Consider the following 13,815-nt stretch of genomic DNA (forward strand, 5'->3'; position numbering starts at 1 on the left):
GCCCTATTTCCTCCTGTGGGAAAAAAATCCCCGTAGAAGGCCTTTAGGAGGGCTCTGTCTTCCCTGGCTGGTTTGACAGAGGTGACCAAGTGATAGAAACACTGAAGTATGCTGGTCAGTGTGGGAATGGATATGAGTCACTGACACGTGACAGGAGGGCTGCATCTGGCAAGGGGATAATGGAAGCAGATGGGAGTGAGGTAAAATGGGAACAAAACTGATCAAAGGGGAAGTGAGGGGTATTACAAAACACAATGCTGAAGAGAAATTATAAAGACGACAGGAGATGGGAATAAGAGAAATCTAGAAAAGCTGAACAAAGAAAGAGGAAGAAATAGGGAGAACAAAAATAGGGAGAACTAAACACAGAAATACCAAAACCAGCAAAAACGTTTGACAAGAAGTAAAAAAGCTAGATTCAAACAAAAGAAGGAAATTTTGTTAGAATTAATGAGAAATAAATATATATTAAATGTAGGATGGTCACCATGAGAAAATTAAATAGGTAATATAAACAACTTGAATGTAAATACATAATTTACATTTTATAGTCCGAAAGAATGATGAAGAGACTAGAACTTCCTCTGATGGCTATGGTTTTGAATTAGACTGATCTAAATTTAACTGAAGGAACATGAAATCAGATTAGAAGAGCATAGGGGTGCATGCTGCCCTTCTTTTAGAATTAAAAAGGTGACATACTGTGTCATTTCAGAAGAAACGTGGATTCTGGAAAAACTCAGACAATGGCTTTACTTTCTTTACCTTGAAATATTTTCTTTCCTTAATTAATGGTGGCAGAAAACTAATATGTGGTGAGATTTAAAAAACCACAATTACCGTATTAGCTAAGTGAGAGCAGGTTTCCTTTCAGAGCTCTGACATATGAACCAACACTACCTAACACACGGATTAACAAACAGTTGTGTTAAAAAGAACGAACTCTTTGCACTTGCCACAGTGTGAAGGTGAAGCACAAAGCACCTGTAAAGAAGGCTGACCAACTCAAAGAAAGTGTTGAAAAGGTAAGTTGGACTAGATGACTTGTGGTAACTTTGGAATTCACCAAACAGTGAATTTTTCACCTTCTGAATGATTGTTATTTATGCCGGATATTGAATATATTACAGACTAAAAGTGCATTACACGTTTAAATTAGAAAGCAGCTAATTATGGAATAAGGTGAGCAATAGTTTTTGTAAAGGATCGGCTAAAACTCTGATTTATCTTTTAATCAACCATTAAAAATCTGATCTATATTTTGATGGCTCTCATTCCATGAAAATACGTTGATAATATTCAGTTTCTTCACAGGCTAATCTTGGTATTCCAAAGGTAAGTTGTTGTCTGAGAGAGATATTGGAAACTGTTAGTAGAAGTGCTTGTCCAAATATGTATTACAATCATGATGAAGTCACAGATGGTTTTACTCCTGTTACTCATTATTTGCTGGTGACATGATTGCCATGTGTTACTTTTGTCTTGGTGTAATGAAGTTTGCTTTGCAAGACACAGATCCATCTCTTCACTTCCAGTTACGAGAAAGAAACACTAGAAATGCTTCAGTGCAAAATCCCACAATGACATACCAGCAAATTCCATTACCAACAGAATGTGATCCTGCTCTGAATTTGCTGCTTTTAACAGGGTCTGAGCCCTTGTTTCAAACCATCACAGACTGTGAACAGGAATCAGTAGTTTTCTTCAGACAGTGTTTACAGAAAGTGAGTTCTCTTTAAACAGGATCAAGGCTGTCATATGTAGCTATGTTACTACAGCCAGCACATGCACCTCAGTTTGTCAGGAGTAAACGTACTGTGCCCTGCAGCACTTGAGGGACAGGAGATTTCAAAATGAAGCTTGTGTTTTCTTTCTAAGAAAGTCCAGAAAGTACCTTCCAAGCCTCATCTCAAGCTAATTAGATGATTTGCATTATTGCAATTTGACATGCAAATAACAAGTTAGCAAACCAGCACAAAAATGTAGTTAAAAGAAAAGACAAAGCGCCTTTTAGCAAAGGTTCAAAGAATGGCTGAAAACCTGTGAAGTTTTCATGATGGAAATTGTTATGAATTACAAAATTGTAAATAATAGAGTGAAGAGTACTTTACTATTGTGATTGAGGATGTCTTGAAAGATTCACAAGGAGTTCTGTCTTCACCTCCTTGTCTCTGCACTAAAACTCACACATCTTTTTTTCTCCATGTTACTGGGATTTATAAAACCATTTTCAATTGCTTAACTATGGATTTAATCACAACCTGCTCTAGATCTGTGATGATCTGGAGTGATGTAGTCCAAACAGTGATAAGTGGGCCAAATTAAACTTATAGTGGCCCTGCTGAAGTTATTTGAGTCACAGATAGATTTCGCACTTTTTTGCTTTGTATGCATTAAACGGTGAGGATTGCTGTTCAGCAGTAACAATCAAGACATGCCTTCACCACATATGCATGCACATTTAGGTAAAACAAGACTCTCATTGCAGGGCTTTCAGGTATCTCTGTGTTGTTCCTTGCAGATGTTATTTGTTTATAGCTGAAGTCTTGGATCCTGTGAAAATGTGCCCTTGAGAAAATAACATGTGCCTGCTTAGACGATTAGTAGAACCATTATGGCATGGTGCTTTAAATGTACCAGTTCTCCTTTTGACACCAGGTAGCATTTTTGTTCCATTCCCTGAGTGTGGTCAATGGAAAGAAGACCCAGTCTTAAGCTGGGGGAGCCACTGCTACTGTGATATGCTCAGTGTAGAAAAAAGAGGTGAGTGAGCAGAACATCTGTCATCCTGCATTTCTTTAGGTCCGTTGATCTATTAATTTAATAATATCTTAGAATCTTACAAGACTGTCTGTGTTTATGCCACGTGGCATCTCTAATGAGATACCAAACACAATTTCTAAAATAAATAAAGAGTTCATAGAAGGGGGTTTACCAGGTCTTTTATTTTTTTCTCCCTTCCTGCTGGTGCAAACATCTAAGTTGTGTTCAGAACCAAGGTCTGGAAAAGAAACATTTCTAGGTTTTAAAATTCAGGAGTCATGAAATTAAATACTTCCATGTCTGGTTCCAACAGTCTTTAGCAACAGACCTGAACAGCATGAACATGAACAGCAAATGTTTGTGCCAAACAGGCAAATGCAACCACATTTTGCTTATTTACTTGCTTTTGCACATTTTGTGTTACCAGATCTGGACAAACGTTTGGGTTGTGTGCACTTTGATATGTAACAGACTACAATTTTTTTTCTTCTAGAACAGCTGCTAATCTATTTGGTAATTATTACGTGTCTCATTTCAGTTTTACTCTAAGCAGTCTTGCTAATTTAAATGATTGGTGTTGAAACTACTCATCTGCATGACATTAAGTGTACTCTTTACAAAGCCAGGTCAACATTCGGGGCATGTTCTGAGCACAATGACAACTAACACCCTGCTTATTATGATTCTAATTCCAGCTTGATTATTTTTAAAATAATATCATTACATAGGTAGACTAATAAGTAAATTAATAAAATATTTGCCTTCGGCTTGTATATTTTCAGCACAGCAACATTTTCCTTTACATAAAAAACAAGTTGTATCTGCTGCTTCTAAGGAGGAAGTAGTGGTTATTTTAATTTAAATCTGTACCTTTAACTAGGACTGTTATTTCTTGTTTTTTAAATTAGAGTGTAGTCTTGTTGAGGCTGAGGGTAAATGTGCTTGAGGCAGCCAAAATAGACTTTAAAAGAATCACATATCCTCTTTCCCCTGGCCTTCAGACCATTTTCAAATCGGGTAAGTACTAAACTAAAACAGGCAATCTATAATCCGTGTATACATGTGGCAAATGTTTTAAACTGAAGATGTAAGTGGGATTCTACTTAAAAAGTACTTAAAAGTACTTAATGACTGAATTTTTTTTCTTCGTAGAATTCTGTCTTTTTCCTCAAGTCTCTCTTTATTCATTGTGTTTTGTTTTTATGATACAAATAGTATATTTGTTCTTAAGATTGTGGTTTAGTCTTATGCTAGAGAGCTCACACAGTGCTTTCATAGTGAAGAGAAATGTGATGATGTGGATAAAGTGGAAGAATACTAAGCTCAAAAAGTCAAGGCTTATATATTTAATGTTCAGAACATAAGTGTTTTTGAGTGCACATGCACAGACATGTACTATCCATATGTAGTACATAACCAATGTTAGGACATACCACCTCATATATATCTCTATATGGAAATTTATTTTTATATTTACCTTATACATTAATGCTAACTAAAGATGTAAATATGCAGATTGTAAATAATAAAGGTCCCTACTGAAACACGATTAGAAAGATTTAAATCAAAAAGGAAATTGTGTTTATAAGAGTTATGATTCAATTTCCTCAGCAGCCATTACATCTTTTTAATAACTTCTGTGAATACTGTTTCAAATTCAGAAAAGGAAGTCAGCTCAAGAGCTTTAAATTAGGTCTAAATTTGATCTCTGCAATTCTGATTCCAGTTTGAGTCCTTTGCTACAGCTCTCATACTAACCATCTTCAGGAAGCTTCTGCTGGACAGTGGAAGTAATTTTATGAATGGATGTGTGGCTGGTGGTGCCTTTTTGAATTCCTGTAGGATCAGGGAGAATATGCATGTCTCCTGTGATGAGTACTTGTTTCCCACACGATCTCTGCTGACTTCTTCTGTGAACTGAAAAACCTTTTCTTAGTGATAATCTGAAGACATGTCCCTTCTTAGTCCTCCTTGCAGGCTGTAGGAAATACCCACAGCTCCCTTTCTTCTAAATGCCTTCACCCAATCACCTTCCTTCTGTACGTTATGCTCATGTTCCAAAGTGGCTTTGTCTAAGTGGAATGAAAAGTGACTTTTATAGAGAAGATATGCTTCAGAGAAGCAGAGAAGATATACGTCAGACTCTCTTTGTATCTTTTAATCATGTGGGTCTTAAAAAGACATGAATGGCGAACACCTAGAATGGTATTTTTCTTGCAACAATAAAATAACACCTTCTAAAATAATAACCTAGACAGATACCCCTTTAATTCTGTCCATCTGAAGAGTTATTGTAGCTGCAGCCAAGGGCAAAGAGTAACAGAAACACCAAGCAAGGTCATGAGTGTGGCTGGATGACACCAGAAAGTGTAAAGCAGCAGACAGTGACTAAAATTGTGCAAAGATGAGCTAGGGGACCACAGCCCCAGGTTAATTGCATAACTTGCCTGCTTGCCCAATACACCTCTGCACTTTTGAGAGACACCTTTAAGTTGGTAGAAATTTGCTTCAGAAGGTGTTCAAACAATTTCAGGCTGTCATACTCCTGCAGTTTCTAGAAATCAATTTTGAAAAGCCAGCAGACAAAGCTGAGAGATAGTTAAAGATCTGTTTAAAGGGCAGGAAATCCAGATAAGCTGAGATGCCTTAGCTACATCATATAGTTCAGGTCTTTACCCAGCTGCAGCCCTCTGTCATGACTCATCCTCATTATGTTTTTGGAGAGTGTTCTGTCATTTCCCTCCCCCAGTTTCCCCATTATATCTGGACTTCATCTGCCCCACTTTTACAAATTCTCTCTCTCTCGTTTTCAACATGAGGTAATTCCCAAACAAGAAGGTTTTGGTTTTGTAGACTTAAAATTGTCCGATGTGCTCTTCCCAATTAGTAACACTAGCAAAAAGCAGACAAATTCGAGACAAAACTGCCCTTCGCAGTCTTGACAAATATGTGACTTCATGTCATCCCATCCCTGAAATTTCTGCTTTGCTGGTAGGTGAAGTTCTCAGACAGCAGCTAATGGAAAGAAGGGAAGGACTGAACTCATGCAAGGGGATGTTGAGGAATTAAATCTCCTGCCCATGAGCTCCTGTGTGAGGTGAAACAAATTATTTAAGCCCAGCTTCCCACACTTGGCTACCAATGGCATATTCCGCATTTTATTTTTCTGTGAATTTTGACTCTGTGATCTTATTCGCAGAATTCTGATCCTGGATGCAAACAGTCAATGGATTAAATCCTTTTCTTAGCTGAAGTCCTTCATCATTTGGAATACTTTTAGAAGAGAAGTGATGTTGAGGGGGATACCTGTCTCAAACTGAACATCTTAAGTAGGTACTTAACTTTAATGACTCAGATTCTCCCTTGTAAATAAAGGGTAATACTTTTTCACTACAGGGTGTTGTACAAGTTAAGTAAGCCTCATTTGTAAAACAGTTAGGTATCACAGTGATAAAGAAAACAATTTTTTTGTAGTGTGTTGTCTGAATTGCACACTGAACACAGCACTGTAAATCTGTGCACTGACCAAAGACAAAACACCAGTGCTCAGCCTGTTCATACATTGTGTACTATCCTTTGCACTATAAGAAACTATTATTCCATTGCTCTTCAATTACCTCACTAGTGTAATAAAAAAGGACAAATAATGTGATGTTAAAAGTGCTGAGACACTGATAAATTTTCAGAGTGGGAAAAAAGGGTAAATTGTTGCATTACTGTTACGAAGTTTACTAAGTAAGTACCGTTTATTTTTTCCATATTTCCCTCAATACATGGATTGCCATTGTCATACAGAAGTTCTCCAAGCAAATTTAATTTATCCTAATTTCTTGTGCTGCAAATTCAATGTGAAGTAGCAGTCACATATTCTCATATATCATTTATTATCCTATGAATAAACATTCGATATATAAGTCTGTGCTCTTAATAATAGTGATAAAAACCGTTCACTTTCTACAACAGCACATTTTGTAGAGATTTGTGATTTGTTAACATGCTCCAGTGATGAAGTTCTGAGGTTTTGATGAGGTTTTGAGTAGGTTTTATTTCCAATTTTGTTTTTCTACTTGTTCACACTTCTTGTGCTGGTTTCCTGATTGAAAAAAATTTATTTTGTTTTCAGGAATACTTGGGGAATTATTTGAGGTCCTTCTGAACATATTTTTCTGAGAAGTGTACTGCCAAAATGAATTTTGTAAGTACTTAATTGATAAACTATATTAGTATACCAATAAAGTGATGACTCTGTAAGAGCCAGTTCCTTGAGTCTGCAAATCCATATTCCATAATTTCAGGAGTAAAAATCTGAAGAGGTGTTTCTGACAGCAGAGCTCACTGTCAAAGCACACTATTTATTGGATTTTCAAGACACGTTTGGTGTTTGTCATGCAGGTAAATGTGTCTCAGGCTAGCTATCACAGATTGCCTGTCTAGCTGAGTAGAGAGAAGTAATCATTTTTGGACTTGATTTAGTCAAGCTGCATTAGTATGAAATGCATAACATTCTAGAAAGTCCTGTTTGCCTTGTTTGATGGTAAAGACTTGACCCCTAATTCAAATTCAGACTTTTACACTGTAGAGTCTTCTGTGACAGCAGATTTGTCCTGTCTGCATAATGCATTTAAATATAAAGACCTTTGAAACATCCAAAAGGATTATTTTCACATTTGTGTTCTAAGTATGATTTTATGAAATTTTCTAGATAGCTCTTACAAGCCTTGTCTGTAGTGTTAAATGCATTTGTAACTGGAATGTGTGGTCAGTTATCTATCATGTTTCTACTGTACAGGGACTAAAGATTAACATCTGTGTGTTAACTGGTGTTCTCCTTTTCTACAGACAGACCCTCCTTCCACAGATTACCCCTATGATTCAGACTATGTTTCTCAAATCATGCCACCTTGTTCTAAGTTGGAAGTCAGGAACTTCACAAAAGCATTTCTGCCAGTTGCATATTCATTGATTTGTGTCATTGGCCTCTTTGGTAACACCTTCGTGGTGATGACCTTCGCTTTATACAAAAGAACCAAGTCCATGACGGATGTGTACCTCTTCAACATGGCCATAGCAGACATACTGTTTGTTCTTACTCTTCCACTGTGGGCAGTGAATTACGCTGCTGATGAATGGATTTTTGGTGATTTCATTTGCAAAATGTCTAGGGGTATCTATGCAATCAACTTCAGCTGTGGCATGCTGCTTTTGGTCTTTATCAGCGTGGACAGGTACATTGCTATCGTACAGGCAACAAAGTCTTTTAAACTCAGGGCAAGGACTCTCGCACATAGTAAAATCATTTGTCTGGCTGTGTGGATATCATCAATTTTAATCTCCAGTTCCTCTTTTCTGTACAGTGAAAGTTACAGCTTCTCCATCAATGAAACCAAAGAGATTTGTGATCACAGATTTGATGGAATATCTGAAAGCACAATGCTGAAATCGCTGCTGCTGTGGCTACAAGTTGTGTTTGGATTTTTTATACCTTTTGTAGTCATGATTTTTTGCTACACCTTCATTGTCAAATCCTTACAACAAGCTCAGAATTCCAAAAGAAACAAAGCAATCCGTGTGATTGTATTAATTGTAGCTGTTTTCCTAGTTTGCCAGGTACCTTATAACATTGTTCTTCTCATAGCAGCTGTCAACATGGGCAAGATTGACAAATCTTGTGACAGTGACAAGATAATGGCTTATTCAAAATACACCACTGAAGCCATAGCGTTTTTACACTGTTGTGTGAACCCTGTGCTCTATGCATTTATTGGAGTTAAGTTCAGAAGTTATTTTGTGAAGCTAATGAAGGACCTATGGTGCAAGAGAGACAAGAAAGACAATAAACGTAATTCAAGGACAAACTCTGATACTTATCATTCAAGACAGACAAGTGAAATTCTGACTGACAATGGATCGTCTTTTACTATATAATATAATTTGAACAACTTCAATACTGAAGGGCTCTTCTCACCAAGCATCCCAAACTAATGTCACTGTGCATGTGGCAGCAAGTCTTCTGATCTTCTCTGTGCCTCTAAAGGCACAACGATCTACAACTCCTGTCAGGAAATTAATTAGGATAAAGGAATAATAGTGTCCTGTGTAAAACTAAAGCCTTATTCACTTCTCTTGATGCTCTTCTAAAGTATATTCTCTTGGAATTATAAAGAAAGTGAAGTTTACAGAGAAACCCTCATCAGTGTGTAAGGAAAAATTGCGTCTCATCTGTCCTACACCACTGAAATATCCCCAAAAATAATAAGTAAATGAATAAGGTAATGTCTAGGCTCTTTCTTACATTTATGTTGTTTCTGTTAATTACTTCCACCTGGAAATCCTACTGAAGTGTAGCCCTCCACTGTGCTTATATAGCAGACAGGTCACATTGTGACAATACTAATAACCCAAAGAGATGGCATTTTGAGGAAAGCATGACAAGGAATATGAACTGAGAAATGGAAAAACAGGCTCAGGACTGCTGACATAGCTGGGCTGCAGTGCTTAGTCTTGTAAATCTTTGCCCACTGCTATTCTGAACAGAGATTGAAGTTTTGCTAGAGAGTTTTTTCTCTTTTCTTGGCACAGGATTCAGATGCTGGAATCCAACAAAGCTGATAATCTGATTAATACCTCTTTGTAAAAAGTTGTCTCTTTCTAGCTGACATTCACATTCTGCTTTTTAAAAGGCAGCTAACTGTATGGAACTGCAATTATTCCAACACTATTTGTTGGAATGTGATTGGTGACGAAATATGAAGCATTTCTTTGTATTTAGCTACCGCTAGCAAAGATTCCTTAGGAATATATTTACCAGCTCAAATATGCATATATATAGTTTCAGAAAATACTTAGAAGTTATTATCTAAAAAAAGAGAGCAGAATCTGACTTAATTCAGCCAGAATTTTTACTGAGTCAGTATTTGACTCACTATGAATGTAGGAATATTTGTAATAAATGCAATTAGTTTTACCCAGCCTTGGGTAAAACGCTTCAGCAAATCCTCAGTGGATCTTCTGCTCATTGAGTGAGCTTTACCACTGTTGCTGTCACTGTGGGACAATGAGATAGACAGAAGCAGGAGCTGAAGATCCCTTGAGGAAATCATTAATATGGCACATGAAACTAGTACTGCCTTGGCTGGTACAATCCATCCTTGTTTCCATTGCAGTGTCAGGTTTTTAAATATCAGTGCCAGATATGATAAAGAGTCCATATATTTGTCATAACTGAATAGCAATTTTGCAAGAATATGATAGAGAATTATGTAAATACAGATGCATGTAATTTGCTGTACCTAGCCATGATGATTTTCTGGAAGAGAATTTAGTGAATAAAAAATGTAACTGAAAAGGAAAAAGTCTCCTCATATCTAAGAGTTCCCTGCTATATGTGTTGCCATGAAACTTCCTCTTACTCCATGCAAAATCTGTCAAAATCTGAGCAGTCTGTCCATCAGGGGCTCCCTGAGGGAGTGTGCCCCAGGGAGGGAAGGTCAGAGCTGAAGCAGCTGCAGCGGCTCTTGGGCAGAACCTCCCAAGGCTCCAAAGTGTATCCCCCACCTCCTGCCACCCCACTGCCATGCTTGCATTGGCCTTCAGCCACTGAACAACCCCAACACTGCCCCAACGAGGTTTGGGGGCCAGAGAGCAACCAAGGGACAGTCACTGACCCGGCACTGTCACTGTCCCACCACTGTCTGTTAGACCCTGGCACAGGGCAGGGAAATGTTGCAACCCTGGTCACTGAGAATTTTAGACTTTCTGTGCTGACAGGCACTGACCCCCAAGAAAACACTACTTTTGACCTGAGGCCTTGGAGAAGGCTTCCAAAATTGAATGACTGGTAGAACTGGGATTATGTAGTGTGTAATTTGAATAGAAGTGTGTAATATCACATAGCGGAAAACTTAGAATTTGAGGTTTTAGAATATAGCAACATATAGAAAGCAAGATGGAGGTTTTAGGGCAGAAGTTTGTCTTTCTTTTTCACCTTCTTCTTCATGGGTCTGAGTGGGATTTTGTAACTGGATAAAAAAGTCCACATTGCGGGCCATGGGTGGTTGGTTATTGGGTTAAAAGTAAAAATAATTAACTTGTCATTTCTTAATTGGAGAGTTTATCCTTAAAAGACCTTGTAGAGACAGAGATACAGCTTCATTTTTAGCTTGTTAGCTTGAGGTGCTGTGGAATTCATGGTCTGTGAGATTGTAATCTGGATAAGAATTAATAAACATCTGAGTCTGAACTAGAAATACTGTCTCGGGCATTTAATCTGAGTAAGATAATGAAAAATTCAACAGATATTTAAAAATACCTTCCCCCCACCTGTCCTCCTCCCCAGACATAAACTTTACTCCTGATTCTTTGCCTCCTATCCCACAGCTAACAGGGAGATGGGAATGGGGGTTACAGTCAGTCCATCACTTCCTGCTCAGAAAGAGGAGTCCTTCCCCTGCCCTAGCCTGGCATCCCTCACACAGAAGACAGTCTTCCATGAATTCCTTTAGCATGAGTTCTTTCCATGGGCTGCAGCTCTGCAAAAACTGCTCCAGCGTGGATCCTTTTCTGCCGCTTACATTTCCTCAAGAAAAGGCTGCTCCAGCGTGGGTTCCCTGTGAGGTCACAATTCCTGCCAAGAAACCTGGTAGCACGGGCTCCTTTCTCCACAGGGCCACAGGTCCTGCCAGGAGCCTGCTCCAATGTGGGCTTCCCACAGAGTCACAAAGTCACAGCCTCTTTTCAAGCATCCACCTGCTCTCATGTAGGGCTCCTTCAGAGTCTGCAGGTGGCTCTCTGAGCCCCTCTGGAACTCTGAAGGCTGCAGGGACACAGCCTGCCTCACCATTGTCTTCCTCATCATGAGCTGCAAATGTATCTCTTCTCTGGTGCCTGGAGCACCTTCTGCCCCTCCTTTGCTGGCATTGGTGTCTGCAGTGTTGGTTCTCTCACATATTCTCACTTCTATCTCCTCTGTCCAATAATTTTTTTTCCCATTTAGCATCATTATCATGGCTGAAGGGCTCAGCCTTGGCCAGAAGTGGGTCCATCTTGGAGGAGCAGTGGCTCTGTTGGATGTGGGACAAGCTTCTAGCAGTTTCTCAGAGTAGAATTCACCCTTAAAGCTCCCGTACTACAAAACCTGACCGCACAAACCCCATACATCTCCCAAGGGGCTGCTGTGCAGGGAGAACCACAGCTCCAGCCAGTGGGATGCTGGCTTTGTTACACACACTTTGGGGTAAACTACAGGTGGAAGGGTGGGTAGATAGAAATTTAATTTAGATTTTGACATTTTTTGTTAAATCTACCATAACGTAAAAGAGAGAGACCAGTTCGGAGCAAAAGAGTGGAAGAGAAGGGTTACTCTGCTCAGTGTCCAGAAGGAGATGGCCAGAGTGGCAGGCTGGCCAGTGGATGTGGTTGATGGGCCCTCAGATATTCCATCATTCCTTTGGTGGCCATGTCAGCAGAACCAGCTCATGAGTTGGGGCTGATATTAGTAGTTCAGGGCATGAAAAGAGCACAGATTTAGAGGAGCCTGGGAACTTGGTGTTCCTTTTAATGCTTATAGAGCAACATTTCAAAGCTTACTATGCATACTGCATCTTATGATTATTTTCTCCTTGTGGTAACTACATATGACAAGCATGTGGTAACTACATATGACAAGCATATGGTAAGATTTTCTTTTTTGTTGCAGATATTCCATCTGGGATTTTTGGAAAGATAAGATTTGGTTTTGCACAGGATCTTGTTTCCCACCACATCTAAAGAGAGGAGGACATATGCAGTGTTGCATCATGTCTTACACAGAGAAGATGTGGGTGATAAGCTTCAAGAAGTCGATTTGTATCTTCCTCCAGCTGGGGACTGGGGTTGGATTGTGATATTGGCTGCATGTACAAGGTCTCTTTTGTTAGCAGGTTCCATTCTTTGGGTGAGTCCACAATGGCCCTGCCTGATGCTTCCTGGTCTAGCAGTCCAGAAGGATGTAGGTCATCAGTGCACACTGCTGAATAAAGGCATAATACCTCAGTGCAGACAGTCTAAAGCTAAATCTGTTTTCTGACGTCTATGATCATGAAAATGGACCTGATTTATTATTTTTCTCCCCACAATAAATGACAACTTTCTTCACAGGATGAAATTCAAATTTCATATGGTGTCTCTTCTATTTATATATTACATTTCTTAAAAGAGTGATCACTATAAACTGATGAGCCTGCAAGCGAGTCGAAGTGGATAGATAAGATCAAAACCATCTGTGCCTTGCTTCAAAAGGCAAAGGAAAGAAAATTATACACCAAGGTAGATGATGAGTGGAAACTGAAGGGAAACAAAAAAACAGTCTAGAGAAGAACGTCTTGTTATGGAAGGTTATTAATGATGGTGAAGTACGTAACAGATACAACTCTGCTTTGGATCTTTGTAGGGCAATCTTGTTATTTATTGGGGAAATTCTGGGGAAATTTTCTTGCTGGAGAAGTAACAAGGTATGGTACTTGAAGCTTTAAAAATTTGGACACAATTGAAAAAAGAGTATCAGATTAAGTGAAAATGATAACAAATTGTCAAAACAGTTTGTCTCATGAAGCATCTAAAATATTTTGACGTCTGGTTATTTTCAGATACTATAACAAATGCCAAGGAAGTGATTTCACAAAACCACGGAAAGTGGTTCCTAATCTACTTTTTTGTGCTGCTGTCAAGTAGTCAGGGTATTCCCTCCAACCACCTCCTTTGGCAGGGCGTACCAATCCTCTGTCACCCCTTGTGAGTTAAGGACTCATAGCCTCTTTGAAATAATCCACACAGTTTTAAAAAGGGTGAAAATTTCGCCCCCAAATTTTCCTACACCAGTAGATCTTATTTCTCTTCTGCATGTCCTTCAGGCTGAAGAGGAAATTAAATGGCACCTCCTCTACTGTGGATATGTGACACCAGACTCGGTGGTAATGATGTGACCACTAAGCAGAGTGTTGTTCTCTTGGCCTCTTGGAGCACAGTTCAGTTCCTTTTATGATGAGTTCCTTAAAACAATTTCTTCATTTTTGCTTG

General features: G+C 38.8%; 1 protein-coding gene across 2 annotated transcripts; it reads left to right on the forward strand.

Annotated features, from left to right (window-relative positions):
• Positions 1–727: 727 nt before the first annotated feature.
• Positions 728–10,990, forward strand: CCR6 (C-C motif chemokine receptor 6). 2 transcript variants are annotated; one of them, XM_014874503.2, is made up of 4 exons: positions 728–1,025; positions 5,963–6,096; positions 6,887–6,958; positions 7,603–10,990. In XM_014874503.2, exons 3-4 carry the CDS (start codon positions 6,950–6,952, stop codon positions 8,686–8,688), a joined length of 1,095 nt encoding a protein of 364 aa, XP_014729989.2. In that variant the 5' UTR covers positions 728–1,025; positions 5,963–6,096; positions 6,887–6,949; the 3' UTR covers positions 8,689–10,990. The 2 variants fall into 2 exon arrangements, with proteins under 2 accessions (XP_014729989.2, XP_088018957.1); XM_088162831.1 differs by lacking the exon at positions 728–1,025 and adding an exon at positions 3,678–3,780.
• The last annotated feature ends 2,825 nt before the right edge of the window (positions 10,991–13,815 follow it).

The sequence above is a fragment of the Sturnus vulgaris genome, chromosome 3 (genome assembly GCF_052056855.1).
Source record: "Sturnus vulgaris isolate bStuVul1 chromosome 3, bStuVul1.hap1, whole genome shotgun sequence".
Taxonomy (NCBI): domain Eukaryota; kingdom Metazoa; phylum Chordata; class Aves; order Passeriformes; family Sturnidae; genus Sturnus; species Sturnus vulgaris.